We start from the raw sequence: 13526 nt of genomic DNA, 5'->3' as shown, positions 1-13526 counted from the left end.
TCAAGTCTTGCAGTTCCAACAGTTCACATTTTGTCTAACATCAGTGTTGTTCAGAATTTCCTTCCCTGTCTATTAGGGTAAGAGAGATTTATTTTCAGAACAGAAATAATTTTAAAAGGTTGTGGTAGAGGCAGAACTGCAAGTTGATCTCACAATTTATCCCGTTTTGTTTTTTCTGAAGCACTATGTGTCAGTTATTAGTCCCAATATTAAAATGAGACTCGAGCGAGCTGTCCAATTTAAAGAATCTAGGAAACTGTACTGCAAAGGAACCCAAATTTGGTCCATTGAAGGCCCACGCTAGTACAAGGCCCACCAGATCTTGAGCCCAATTTACAAAATAAAATAATTTTAAATGGAGTAGTTAAAATCTCTTAGCTGTCCTGGTATGCACATTCCAGCAGGTTGGGCACCAGTTGTGTGGATCCAGAGTTATTTAATGCTGAACAAATGTGACAGTGAGCTGTGATTTGGAAATCCATGCTGGATGTTCTTTGGGAACTGATGTGCTTCACTCTAATGGTTGATTTTAAAATGTTACGTCTATGTTTTAGGCTGCTCTGCATAGAGACTGGGGGGGAATCTCTTGTTTTTTGGACAGCATTACATAAAGCGCAGGCTCAGGGGCAATCTGATGGCCACCTATAAGTTTATAAGGGGTATTCCACCAGGATCTGGGGGAACGTTTATTCACCAGAGCGCCTCAAGGGATGACAAGTTCAGACGGTTATGAACGCCTGCAAGACCGCTTCAGGCTGGACGTAAGGAAGAATTTCTTTACTGTTCAAGCCCCCACGGTCTGGAATTGTCTGCCGCCGGAGGCAGTTCAAGCACCTACTTTGAATGCCTTCAAGAGATATCTGGATGTTGTTTTTGCTGGGAACCTATGACCCCAGCTGGCCTCCTGCCCCTGGGGCAGGGGGCTGGACTCGATGATCTTTCGAGGTCCCTTCCATCCCTAATGTCTATGAAATCTATGAATCTATAAGCCAGGGGCTTTCTTGATTTTCCTCCAAGAATCACTTATTCACCTCTGGATATCAAACTGGAAGGGCTGATAGTCTGAATTTATATGACAACTCCCTCATTCCTCTCTTTGAGAGTGTTGTTTGTTGCCAGCTTTTTATAAATATAAAAAGTTTAGGGAAAGTTTAGTTCCCATTTGACTGCTTCTGATTATTGATTTTTTTTATTTTTTTATTTTTTAATGTTCTCTAAATCTCTGAAATACAAGTTAGAAAAGAATCTGTAAGATCTTGAATAATCTAATTGGTTGTCTTGCTAGAAAGGATTTAATCTATAGGAAGGGATTTTATAAAAGGTCTTGGTGGGTGATTTAGTCTTATGAACTATGATCATTGTAGTTATGGATGCTAAGAAGGGTTCAATTAATTTTTGTGTTTCAGCCACACAGGATAGAATTTAATGTGCCTAGGCTAAGGGCATGGTTGTAAAACTTGCACTGTGAGCTAGTCGTCTTAGTTTGGGCCTTTGTTTTAGTAATTTAAAGTAAAGGTCTGTTATGAAGGTTTCTTTGTCCTCTGAAGCAGTTAACTGTAAAGTACTCGTGTGTGTGTACCATGATAATAGAACTTGAGGTAAGGGATTATTTTTATCTTAAAGTTTGGCCAAGATGTGCAATTTGAACAAAAGTACTGAAGTTCTAATCTTCTTCTATCTGAGGTCCCAGACAAACAGGATAAGTCTCACTTATCGAGAGCCAGTTACTTGTAGAAGTAGAATGGTGTTTTTGACAGATCAGTGACTTAATTTGCTACAGTAAATCCTACTTTCCAAAAGAATAATTTTGAAATTTGAAAAATAAAAACTAAACAATTTTTATTTCTGATTTATCTTCTAGATCTTAATATTGGCCTTCTCTGTAATAAGGAAGAAATTCTGGGATTATGGTCGACTTGCCTTGCTGTCAGAAACTGAAAGGTATAGTGTTGCTGAAAACCATGTGCGGGTTGTGGAAGTAGGAAAGATGTGGAGGTTCCTGTTAGCTTGCTTGCTTGTTTGCTTGCATGAATAAGTGTGATTGGACTTGCATTCATTTTTCTTTCTTGTTTAAAATTCTCTTCTGACTATGGTGTGTAAAACACTTCCTTGTCTGAAAGTTTTTTCCTGCAGTGTCAATAAATAAAGCTGTGTGTTTACAATTGTAATTATGAATTCTTCTCGGATATCATGTGTGGAGGGAAGAAGAAAGGCAATAGGTTGCTTGAATCTGTTAACATCATCTGCCCACTTACTGGTGCCTACACTTTCTGCAGCAGTAGAATATTAACTGCTGCACTTGGCTGTCTTCAGATCAAAGGTCTTTCCAATGTAACAGTTAATACAAGTCTTCCCAGAATTTGTTGAGACTCTGTCCCTGTACGGATCACAAAGGGCCTGATATTTGCCCTAGCAGAAGTCTGAGAGTTTTGACATAGTCTTTAATGGAAGCTGGAATGATCCTGTGACTTTTTTTTTTTTTTTTAACTGCTTCTGCTTGATGATATTATGGATACTTCAAGAAGAAATATTTTTTGTAAGGTGGGTTGAAGTTTAGTGCTCTTGCATTTACCATAAGCTACAACTATCAGTATCTGTAATGTATCCCAAGCATATGTGAAGAAAAAGTTTGTGTGTGTTTATTCTGAGCCTGTCTGCACTTAGTTAGGAAGTGTGATTTGTGATGGACCTGAGCTCACCTGTATGTAGAAAACTTGGCTAACAGTGGGGATGAAGATGGTGTAGCATAGGCTTCCTCACTGAAGCCTGTGGTACCAGATCTTCATTGCATTATGTGAGTGAGTTAGGTTCTATTTAACTTGCACATATATTTATGCATGCTGCAGTTAAATCTTCTGAATGCAGTGTTGACATACCCACTTGTTAGGCTGTTTAGAAATGGGAGGAAACCACTTTACTTCCTAACAAGTGGAAACGGCTACTTCCCTAGTTTACAGTAGATGAAAAATTCACTAAAAGTTCTTCACTGTGCTACAGAAGCAGAAAAATGAAACTTAAGGCAGCTCTCCTAATGGTACTGGGTAAATCTGGACTGAGGCAGAAACTGCAGAGATGTGGAAGGGGAAGATGGGGAAAGATGATATTTTATATAATGTTGCAAATCTGAAGAGGAATGACGCCTGCAGACCCTATCTTATTAGGCACCATATTAGTGATCCACTTCCTTCAAATTCTGTGTCATTACTGTGTCACCACTGCACCCTCCTGTTACTTCAGGAACTTCTCCTTTCTCACTTTTGAGTGCTGAATGGATGTTTTAAAGTAAAATTCTCTATGATTTCAGTCTGGAAATGCAAACTAGTGACTCTAATTTTTCTTTTTTTGTTTTTGTTTCCTTACCGACCCACTTCAGAATTGTTAAAACTTGGTTCATCAGACATGGAGGAGCTTCTTCATTTCTACAAATAACTTAAATGTGTCTTTTTGCAATTTTAGTGAGTCAAGACACTGCAGAATGTCATCATCCTCATCAGCAATGGATGACCTTGAATATGACAGGGTCAGTATTTGAATTAGACCCATAAAATAAAATGGTAGTGTGTGTGTGAAGTAGGTAGATTTGGTGGAATCTGCCATTGTTCTGCACTTGGTGTATGTAAATAGGTTGTGCATGGTGGGACATCCATGCACTTCCAGTGTGAGAAATGCTAACATATGACGTGTGTATGTTTATTCTGGAACCTTAGACTTCTTGGCTTCTTTTTTTCTAGCCCTTGATAAATAGTGGTATGCTGTAATAATTTACCAGTGTTGTAATTTTTTTACAATAGAAGATTTTCCCCACAAAATTTGGGAAGAAAGGAACAAAGGCTTAATAGTCTTTGTAAAAGTATAACATCAATGTGTGTTTTGCCCTTTGTAGAGAACTTTTTGTGTACAAAGTTCTCCTTTACAAGTATTGCAAACCAGACTTTCACAACACGCTTGTATGGGTAGGTAGTATTTGTTAAGGCACCAGGGATGGACAGTCTTCCAGCTAAATGCCTGAAATTTTGCATTCAAAGCATTAAAATGCCATCTTTACAAGATGATTGAAAAGATCTGGAGAGAAGAAAGTATACCCTAACAGTGGAAGCAGACAATAATAATAAGAAGAGTAACTGAAGAGTGTGTAATAACTATCAGGGTATCACACAACATACAGAGCTTTGCACAACATACAGAGCTTTTTCTCAAGAGCTGCTGTGAACGGATGGCTCGCATATGCAAAAAAAATTGAGAGCTTACCAGTGTGAGTTCAGGAAAGAGATCAACTTGTGATCAGGTATTTTCAACAAAGCTGTTGCTGGAAAAGAAAGGGGGAATTGCAAAAGATGTCAAAGCTTATGATAGTATAAGAAGAAAGTCACCATGGTCAATTATGGTGGAGTTTTTAATTCCCCCCCAGAATGGTATGGTGTGCATTGAAGTATCAATGAGTTCCATGAGAACTGAGGGAAAGCTATTGGACCCAATGGAAATCCAATAGCAGGCTCAAACAAGGACTAGAGGTGCGTGGATATTGGTTGCCTATTGGATCAGCACTGTTTAAAAGGAAAATTAACATTATCAGCTTTTTTTGGCCAGTGTAGCCAATAACATCACTGATAAATATAATATGCCTTCTGGCTGGGGTCCTTCTGGTAAGTCTGGGAAGGGGAAGAGGTGGGGGGAACAGATTGAGGTCCCCATGATGAGGGAGAAAATGCAGTATGGACTGGGTCTTGGGGGCGCTGTCCAGCCAGGGCAGTGAATGGGATCTGGGACAGGGAACAGGATGGAGCTGTGGGTGGCTCGCCCAGGGCGTGTCGGGAGTGGGGATGGCTCCCTGCTGCTGCGTACACTCCTGGGGGGAGGCATGGGGGGCCATGTGCCCCACAGATTTGTGCATGGGGTTGATGTGGGCTGCCTGCTGTGGGCTTGGGGCTCTCCATTCTATTGCCTTTCCCTTTAAGTTATTTGCATGCTGGCTGCATGTCCTCTGCCCACCTGACAGTGGTGGGGGTGGCAAGTTGCGCCTCCTGCAGGGCTGCTGTAGGGCTCCTGAGGGAATGGCAGCAGAGCAGAGAGCCCTGAGCCTGCAGCAGGCAGCCCACATCTGCCCTCGCCCTAGTTGGCTCTGCTGTGGTTAAAAGCGTCCTTGCACTTAAAAATGGTGGCAGCGGCACTTAAAGCTCATCAAATGAACTTTAGTTCAGTCAAGTGCCACTGCTAGTGTTTTTAAGCACTGGGATACTGATCCCCTGGATGAGCTGCCCACAGCTGTGTCCCACTCCTTGCCTTGGCCCTGCGTGCTATTCACCAGCCTGGCTGGGCAGTGCCCCCAGCCCCTGCTGCACTCTCTCCCTCAACATGAGAGCCTCAGTTTGTCCCCTTCACCCATGTTGCTTCCCCTGCACAGACTTACCTGCAGGGAGTTGCTCTCCACACTGCCTGGCTGCATTCCTTTAAATTGGTTATCAGATTGGTATCGGACAGTATGGCTGGTTAATAATCAGCTATCTCTGTCAGCCAAGAAAATCTTTATTGGTGGACTCCTAAAGAGGATGCACTGTCATCAGTGCTTTTCATCTTGATGCTTGAGAAGGTCATAAGAGAAAAATGAAAAGGTCTGTACCAGGTATTTGCTTATGCAAATTGCATCTGCCTAGTAGGAGAGAAAATAGAAATGGTACAAAAGAATACAGAGATCATAGCATGAAACACCAAAGGAGTTGGGCTTACTGTCAATGTCAGCAAGACTAAATACCTGATCACATCCAGAAATAAATCTCAAAATCAAAGGAAGATAAGGATAGAGAATAAGAAGATGGAAAACAGAGACATTTAAATATTTAGAAACAATGATCACTGAGGGCAATCAAAAGACTGAAGAAATGAAGGCAAAAATTTAGTTCTAATTATATGCATGTTGAGCCTAGTTGCAAGGAGAATCTCAAGAGACCTTAAAACCCAACTTTATAGTACAGTTGTTCAACCTTTCCTGTATAGATGTGAATCCTGGATACTGATGGAGGCAAATGGAAAAAAGGCTGCAAGTGTTTAAAACCAAGATGCTAAGGAAAATATATGGTATAGTACAAAAGAACAGTATGAAGGAGGAGAACTTGATGTCTTGAGCAAGATAAGAGTGCAGAGACTAAAATGGGCAGGGTGTATCATGAAACCTGATGAAAGAAAGCATGTGAGGCAGATTTTTGGAAGCTAAGGTGGTGGGTATCACACCCTGAGTAGACCAAGGCAATGGTAGAATTATGACATAAACTCATCTGGAAGGAATAAGTGAAGATGTGGCAAGGTAGAAGGAGATTGTACAAGATAGGATGGAATGGAAGGCTGTTTAGAAATGGGAGGGAACTTTGAAGGGTGTTTTTAAAAAATCGTGGTTTCAGTTCAGAAACTCTTGGACTACTGAAATTAAGTGTATACACTTATCTTAGTTGTTTAATTCCTTGAATATTTGACATCTGTGCTTCTCAATATTGGTGAATTGTAAATCATTATATATGAAGTGACATTTTTAGGTGCTGGGTGTGTTCTCTGTATATGTATAGAATATAAATGGGATATGGAACTCTGATATTATCTAGACTGAACTGATAGCTGTTTTTGTTTACATGTTGAGAGTGAGTTTTTTAATGGAAAAAGTCCTTAATTGGAAAAATTAGATATCAATATCTCTTTGAAGCAATTCATGTTCGTTCAGATTCTAACATACTTCACCTCTTATTTATAGGGGTTTTGTTCTTGGATGATGGCTGCCTTTCGAATGCGGTAAGTGCAGGAAATAGTAGTGAGCCAGGGTTTACTTTTCCTGATATTTTTCAAAGATAGGAAGTGATAGACTTTGAGACATAGTACCAAGAGAGGTAGAATTAGCAGTATGGGATCCCAAATGAGATCTAGATGAATGTTTAACTGGTGACCCATGGGTTGGGAGTGAAACTAAGATCTGCACATTGTCATTTTCCTCCTCAACCTCCTGTTGTGGAAATCCTGTCCCTAAGTGACATCTAGGTTTGACACAAGTTGGTAAAATTGGCATGAAAACTTATCAGCCCAGAGGCAAAGCAACTGGTTTCAGGCTAATAATGAGAAAATGTCTGTTACATTCCCTCATCATTTATTACCTGTCCAGAAAAGTAGACATTTGCTCAACTTGTTAGTTCTTTGAATATTTTTTCCCCCCTGCATGTGGCTGTAAGAAGGCATTTGAAACAACACCCCTCATTTCTTTTGCTGTCGCACAACATTTTTGGAGTACCCTATGTCTTTTGCAGTATAGTCAACTGATGCTTTTTGTAGTGTGAAATTTGCTCCAGAGGCACATTTGCATTTGAAAATTTCACCCCAGTTAGCAAACCTGTATTAATGTCAGCAAAAAAAAGAGATCCTTTTAATATTTAAATGCTACGCTGATGTATTTGTATATAAAAAACCAAAAAACAAAAAAACAAACAAACTCTGCACTTTCATTTCTCAGTCTAGCGGAGGGTAGTGGTTGTAGGGCTTCAGTGGTGCTCAGCCTGTCCCATCCTGTGAATCGGATGAGTAGTATGGGGCCAGATCCTGCATGTGGGGTTGGTCCATAGGCCTGATGTAGGACAGGGCTAGTCAATGAGTATGACCAGGCACATCAGTCCAGCCCCACATACTGCTGTACTACACAATGACATGTGGGGTTTCTGAGTCCCACCCCCACCCCTCCCACAACTCCCTCAGTGCTGCAAGCCAGGTCACCCCATCCGGTGGTGGAAACAAGCAGTGGAACTGGGAGGGACAAAGAGCCCAGACACTAGTAGCAGCAATTCCCAGTGCAATCTGGCACTTGGAGCCATCATCCAGCCCATGAGGCTTTCCAGGAGTCCATACATTTGGTACTAGGGGAGTGGTGGCAGTGCTACTTGCTGCAGTTCCTGCAGCCACCGCAATTTAATGTTGCCCCTACTCATCTGCCACTGCAGGTGGGATTCTGTCACTACTCCCACCGCTATATTTCTGGACCTGTGGGCTTGATGGCATGCCTTTGGGGGCTAGATCTGGCCCTTAGATTCGAGGTTGAGCACCCCTGACTTGGATATTAATGTTTTTTTTTCATTCCAAGAAGCAAAGTAAACTGATCCCTGTGTCTTTCTGTCTCTGCAGTGAGGAAGAGATTAATGAGAAGTGTGGTGATGATGCCATACACTACCTTGCCTTCCAGCGCCACATCATCTGCTTGCTGGTTACTATGAGCATTTTGTCAGTGTGTGTCATATTGCCTGTCAATTTATCTGGTGACTTGCTTGGTAAGAATCTTTCTACATCCTGGGAAGAAGAGTGTGTTCTGTGTCACTGTCAGAATTTAAGGATCCCTCCTATTCTGAAAATATTAAGTCCTCCAGCAAGGAGCAGAATACTGCACAGTTAGATAACGTTATTCTTTATCAATATCAGGGGGAGACTTGTTTCCTCTGAAGCCTCTAGAAAAGGCTACTTTCAAAAACAGGATAATGGGCTATATGAAATTCTTCCCTCTTCTGATGTGGTAACTATGTGTTGCCTGGTGGGTGGGTGTGTGTGGCTCTACTTGAACTTCTTGACAATGTCTGCAGAGGAAGATCAGGGAAAGTGTGGGTCCCTTAGTGGATGGGGGAGGCAACTTGGCAACAGATGATGAGGAAAACACAGAAGTACCCAATGCCTTCTTAAATTAAAAAACAAAAAACATTCAGCCTCCATAGGCAAGGTCGCAATACAGTTTGGGGTGGAGGTGAGTACCCAGCAGTGCTGAAAGAACAGGTTAGGGACTATTTAGAAAAGCTGGATGTGCACAAGTCCATGGGGTGGGATGCGATACACTGAGAGTGCTGAGGGAGTTGACCAGTGATTTGCAGAGCCTCTAGCCATTATCTTTGAAAACTCATGGTGATCAGGAGAGGGTTCTGGATGATTGGAACAGGGTAGATATAGTATCCATTTTCAAGAAAGGGGAGGATTATCCCAGTAACTACAGACCAGTCAGCCTTGCTTCAGTCCCTGGAGAAATCATGGAGACCTGGATTCCTTGAGGATCTGCTAATTACTTGGAGGAGAAGCTGATTAGGAACAGTTAGCAAGTTGTGCCTGACCAATCAAATTGCCTTCTATGATGAGATGACAGGCTCTGTGGATGCAGGGAGAGCAGTGGACTTCCTTGAATTTAGTAAGGCTTTTGTTATGGTCTCCCACAACATTCATGCACGCAAGCTGAGGAAGTCTGTGTTGGATTAATGGACTGTAAGGTAAATAGAAAACTGGCTGGATTGTTGGGCTCAAAGGGGGCTTGATGCCTAGTTGGCAGCCAGTATCAAATGGAGTGGCCCAGGGGTCGGTTCAGCATCCAGTTTTGTTCAATATCTTCATCAACAGTATAGAAGATGAGATGGAGTGCACCCTCAGAAAGTTTGTGGATGACACCAAACTGGGTAGAGCGGTATGTTGGAGGGTAGGGCTAGGATTTGGAGAGACCTCAACAAATTGGAGGGTTGGACCAAAAGGAATTTCATGAAATTCAATAAGGACAAGTACAGAATTCTGCACTTGACACAGAACAAACCCATGCACTTAGTCAGTCCCCAGCCTGTGCAGTTAAGCAGGAGCTTTGCAGAAAAGGACCTGGGGGTTACAGTAGGCAGTAACAGTAAGCTGAATATGAGCCAACAATGTGCCCTTGTTGCAAAGAAGGCTAACAGCATACTGGGCCGGATTAGTAGGAGCATTCCCAGCAGTTTGAAGGTAGTGATTCTTCCCTTCTGTTTTGCACTGGTGAGGCCACTTCTAGAGTACTGTCTAGTTTTGACTGCCCCCCCTGCTCTCTGCCCACTAAAGAAAGGATCTGGATAAATTGAAAAGAGTCCAGCAGAGGGCAGCGAAAATGGTTAGGAGGCTGGGGCACATGACTTTTGAGGAGATGCTGAGAGAACTGGCTTATTTAGTTTGGAGCAGAGAAGCCTGAAGGAGGATTTAATAACAGCTTTCAACTACTTGAAGGGTGGTTACAAAGGAGATGCAGCTAGCCTGTTCTCAATAGTGGCAGATGACAGAGCAAGGAGCAATGGGTTCAAGTTGCAGCAGGGGAAGCCCCAACTAGATCATCCCAGCCAAGGCTTTGTCTGCCCAGGTCTCAAACACCTCCAAGGATGGAGATTCCACCACTGCTCTGGTGAAATACTGGGACAGGTTACTTAATCTCCTAGTGAGAAAGTTTTCCCTTATATCCTGTGTTGAGCAGGGGGTTGGACTAAATGACCTCCTGAGGTCCCTTCCAAACCTAATTTTCTTTGATTCTGTGTATTGCATGGGACAGAGCTGTTTCTAGCTCCAGGGTCAGGATTCCTTTTCTTCTGGAATAAGAAGAGGCAGGTCCTATGCCTGCTGCTACCTCAAGTTCTGTTTGACCAGAATATGTAACACAGCAATACACCATGATGTTCCTGGTGAACTCAGGAATGTGGTGTGTGTGTGTGTGTGTGTTCCTGCTGCAATTTTGTGATGGCCCATCTTGTGTTGTGATAAAGTGTGTAGTGGAAAGTCATGGGATTTTTTTGGGTAATTTTCTGAAGATGTGAATAGTCTTTCCCCTCCTTGAATTGTCTATGCTATCTTCTGATTGGGATTAGCAAAGCTCTTGTGACAGTTCTGGACACAGCACTTTTGTACGATTTGAACAAACATCTGAGATTAGAAAAACAGGCAGATTAAAAAATTGGCTTAATTCCATAAACAAAAGTGTTTGTGGGTGGGACACATGCTGTAGATACCTGATATCCAGATCTTAACACTAAGCTCTGTCTATCATGTAGGCTGAACCTGGCATATTCTTGTTTTTCTTTTTTAGACCAGCAGGAAATATGATTTTTTTTTTTTAATGTTCATTACTTTTAAATGTAATGTATTAAAAATAAGCAAAAACAGCTTTTTACTTATCTCAATACTGTATTTTTACACACAAAACACACCCCCAAATAAAACACGCACCTTTTTTTGGAAGGCAATGTGTAGGAAAAGATTTTTTTTCCAGTCATGATCAACTGTGTGACAGTAAATCCTCCTGAGAATGTAGAGTGTCTAGGAAGTGTAGCACCAGGAAGGTCCTGCTGCCAGCTACCTCACCTAGACTCTCTCCTGGAATACCACCCTTGCTGGATACTGTTTCACAAGTTAGGCCCCAGACCCTTGCAAGGGCAGTAGCAAATTTGTTATTTATTTACTGTAAGTAGTTTTTTATATAAGCTTCTGTAAATAAAGTGTTGTCTCCAATCACAAGCCTCATCGGGATACCACTAGCAGGCTCATTTGTTGTTCTAGGCATGAAGTGTACAGTGCTTAGCCAACAGTTATGACTAATACAGGACTCTGATCTTAGCAGCTGCATGGTATGCACAGTGTATCCAGACTTGCTGCTTTTCTAGTAAGGATAACAGCTTCCCCAATTTAAAACACCAACCCCAATTTTGGGGGCTGATTTTTTGGGGGTATGATGGGTGTGAGAAAATACGGTATTTTATTCCTTGTTCTTTATATTTTGATATCCTTATTGTGCCTCATGAAGTCTGTGCTTGATAAAGTATGCATTTTGTCCTTTTTAGATAAAGATCCATATAGTTTTGGGAGGACAACTATAGCAAATTTAGAAACTGGGTAAGTAAACATAGGGAAGTATTAAATACAAAGTTTTACATTGTGGGCAGTTATACCTAAACTTTAATACTTCCCTTCTTTAAAAGTGCTAATCACTACCCAAGACGAGGCATTCTTTTGGTGTTATACTTATTCCCATTGTTTGAGTGCATAAACTGAAACACGGTATGTGACTTGCCTGGTGCTGGGACTAGAAGCTACAGTCCTGGTTTCTGGTCTTTGCTCCAAATTCTAAAGCACATGCATGTCTTGACTAACATCCAGCAATATAGCATTGTTGCTTTCAGGAACCATATTTCTGAGATTAAAATAAAATTAGCAGGTTTAGTAGAAAATATGATTTAGCTTATTATATATTTTCTTATTACAATTACATGTGAATTATTAAAAATAAAATAAGCTTTAACATACCAGGACATCTGAATATATACTGTAATTCCATTGTGCGTTAACTTAATGTAAAAAAACTCCCTTCTCTTAAAAAGCCTTATCACACTACCTGTCATCTTAAGTGATATTTTTCCTAGGAACTTAATAAAGGAGTATTTAAAAAAAAAAATTAAATTAAAATGCACAAATCTGTTTTTATGTGCCTTTAAATAAAGTGTCTTTGAAAGTGTGTGCTAGTTAGTAATCCCATTACAGATGCAAGGAACTTTGTTGACAGTACAGATTTTCTTATGCAAGTCTTGAAAGAGAGGCTGACGCACACAAAGGTAAGAGCGCAGCAGTGGAGGCTACTACAGGAGGAATGCATGCTATTCATCCATCCTTCTGCAAGCAGTTCATCTGCATGCCCAGTGTAGGTTGTTCCCTTTTTTCTTTTTATGCTTTTGATTGACCAGAATAATCTTATAGATGAGAGGAGATCTCCTAGACATTCCTTTTGTTTAGTTACTCAACACAGACTTCTTATATTGACAAAAAAATGCCAGTAAATAAATGGAGCATAGCAGAGTGTACCATTGCATACCTGGGCAGAAAAATGCACAGTTAAAATCTGCTGAAAAAGTATGGGTGGTTCTAGACTAGCTACATTTCTTAGATACCTACTACTTGTTTATGCTAGGAAGATGTTGTCTTGTAAGTGATATAGTTACACCAGGTGCCTGCAGGGATAAAATCAACATCACCAAATTACCTTTTTTGACCACTTTAAACTGCAGATGGCTGTACTCTTAATAGCCCCTTATCCTTGCCTGCAACAGTGTGACATTTCTTCCCTTTTCTAAATGTTTTGTCCCACAGCAATGATCTTCTTTGGCTGCACACAGTTTTTGCTGTTATTTACCTGATTTTGACTGTCATCTTCATGAGACATCATGTGAAGTATGTCAAGTATAAAGAGGAAGACACTGTAAGTTTCTGTGTTTGGGGAAAATCTACAGTATATTTGTAAGTGGGAAATGCTAAAGAAAAGCTGATATAAAAACTTTTCCCTCCCTGCCAATTTGCAAATAAATATGAAGGAATCTATTAAAAGGTGAACACTGATTTCAGATGGCCAAGAAAATAAATTGCATGAAGGAAGCGGGGAAAAATTCTTACTTTGTTTCGGTCTTTTTCTAATGTAGAGGCTAATTCACTACTGAAAGCATATATAACCCCCAGTGAAGTCAATAGCTGGCCTTTTTCCTGTTCTCTTCATTTGTTTTAGGACTAACATACTTATGTGCTGTGTCACTGCCTTCTCTGTGGTCCTGTTTGCTTTCTTCCTTTGTGGTAGTGTTGAGAAACTGGGATTTCTTTCTTTCTTTTTCCTCCTCTCCCCTTTAGGTCAAGCGCACATTATTCATTACTGGTCTCCCAAAAAATGCGAAGAAAGAAACTATAGAAAGGCACTTTACGTAAGTCTCCCATGCTTG

The 13526-nt window shown here is 41.0% G+C and overlaps 1 protein-coding gene across 5 annotated transcripts in view; it reads left to right on the top strand.

Moving 5' to 3' along the window:
- Window positions 1–13526, top strand: part of TMEM63A (transmembrane protein 63A) — a 41131-nt gene that overhangs the window by 4638 nt on the left and 22967 nt on the right. For 3 of the 5 annotated variants that reach the window (XM_019549551.1, XM_019549550.1, XM_019549549.1), the window contains 7 exons: window positions 1862–1941; window positions 3457–3520; window positions 6737–6774; window positions 8146–8288; window positions 11610–11661; window positions 12910–13018; window positions 13438–13508. In XM_019549551.1, the coding sequence (XP_019405096.1) occupies window positions 1862–1941; window positions 3457–3520; window positions 6737–6774; window positions 8146–8288; window positions 11610–11661; window positions 12910–13018; window positions 13438–13508 (557 nt within the window). Of the gene's footprint in view, window positions 1–1861; window positions 1942–2522; window positions 2542–3456; window positions 3521–6736; window positions 6775–8145; window positions 8289–11609; window positions 11662–12909; window positions 13019–13437; window positions 13509–13526 lie in introns of all 5 variants that reach the window. The other 2 variants (XM_019549553.1, XM_019549552.1) reach the window with 2 other exon arrangements.

Source organism: Crocodylus porosus, unplaced genomic scaffold (assembly GCF_001723895.1).
Source record: "Crocodylus porosus isolate Cpor-Errol unplaced genomic scaffold, CroPor_comp1, whole genome shotgun sequence".
Lineage (NCBI taxonomy): Eukaryota > Metazoa > Chordata > Crocodylia > Crocodylidae > Crocodylus > Crocodylus porosus.
The sequence above is the reverse complement of the archived record's forward strand: the minus strand, read 5'-3'. Positions and strand labels throughout refer to the sequence as shown.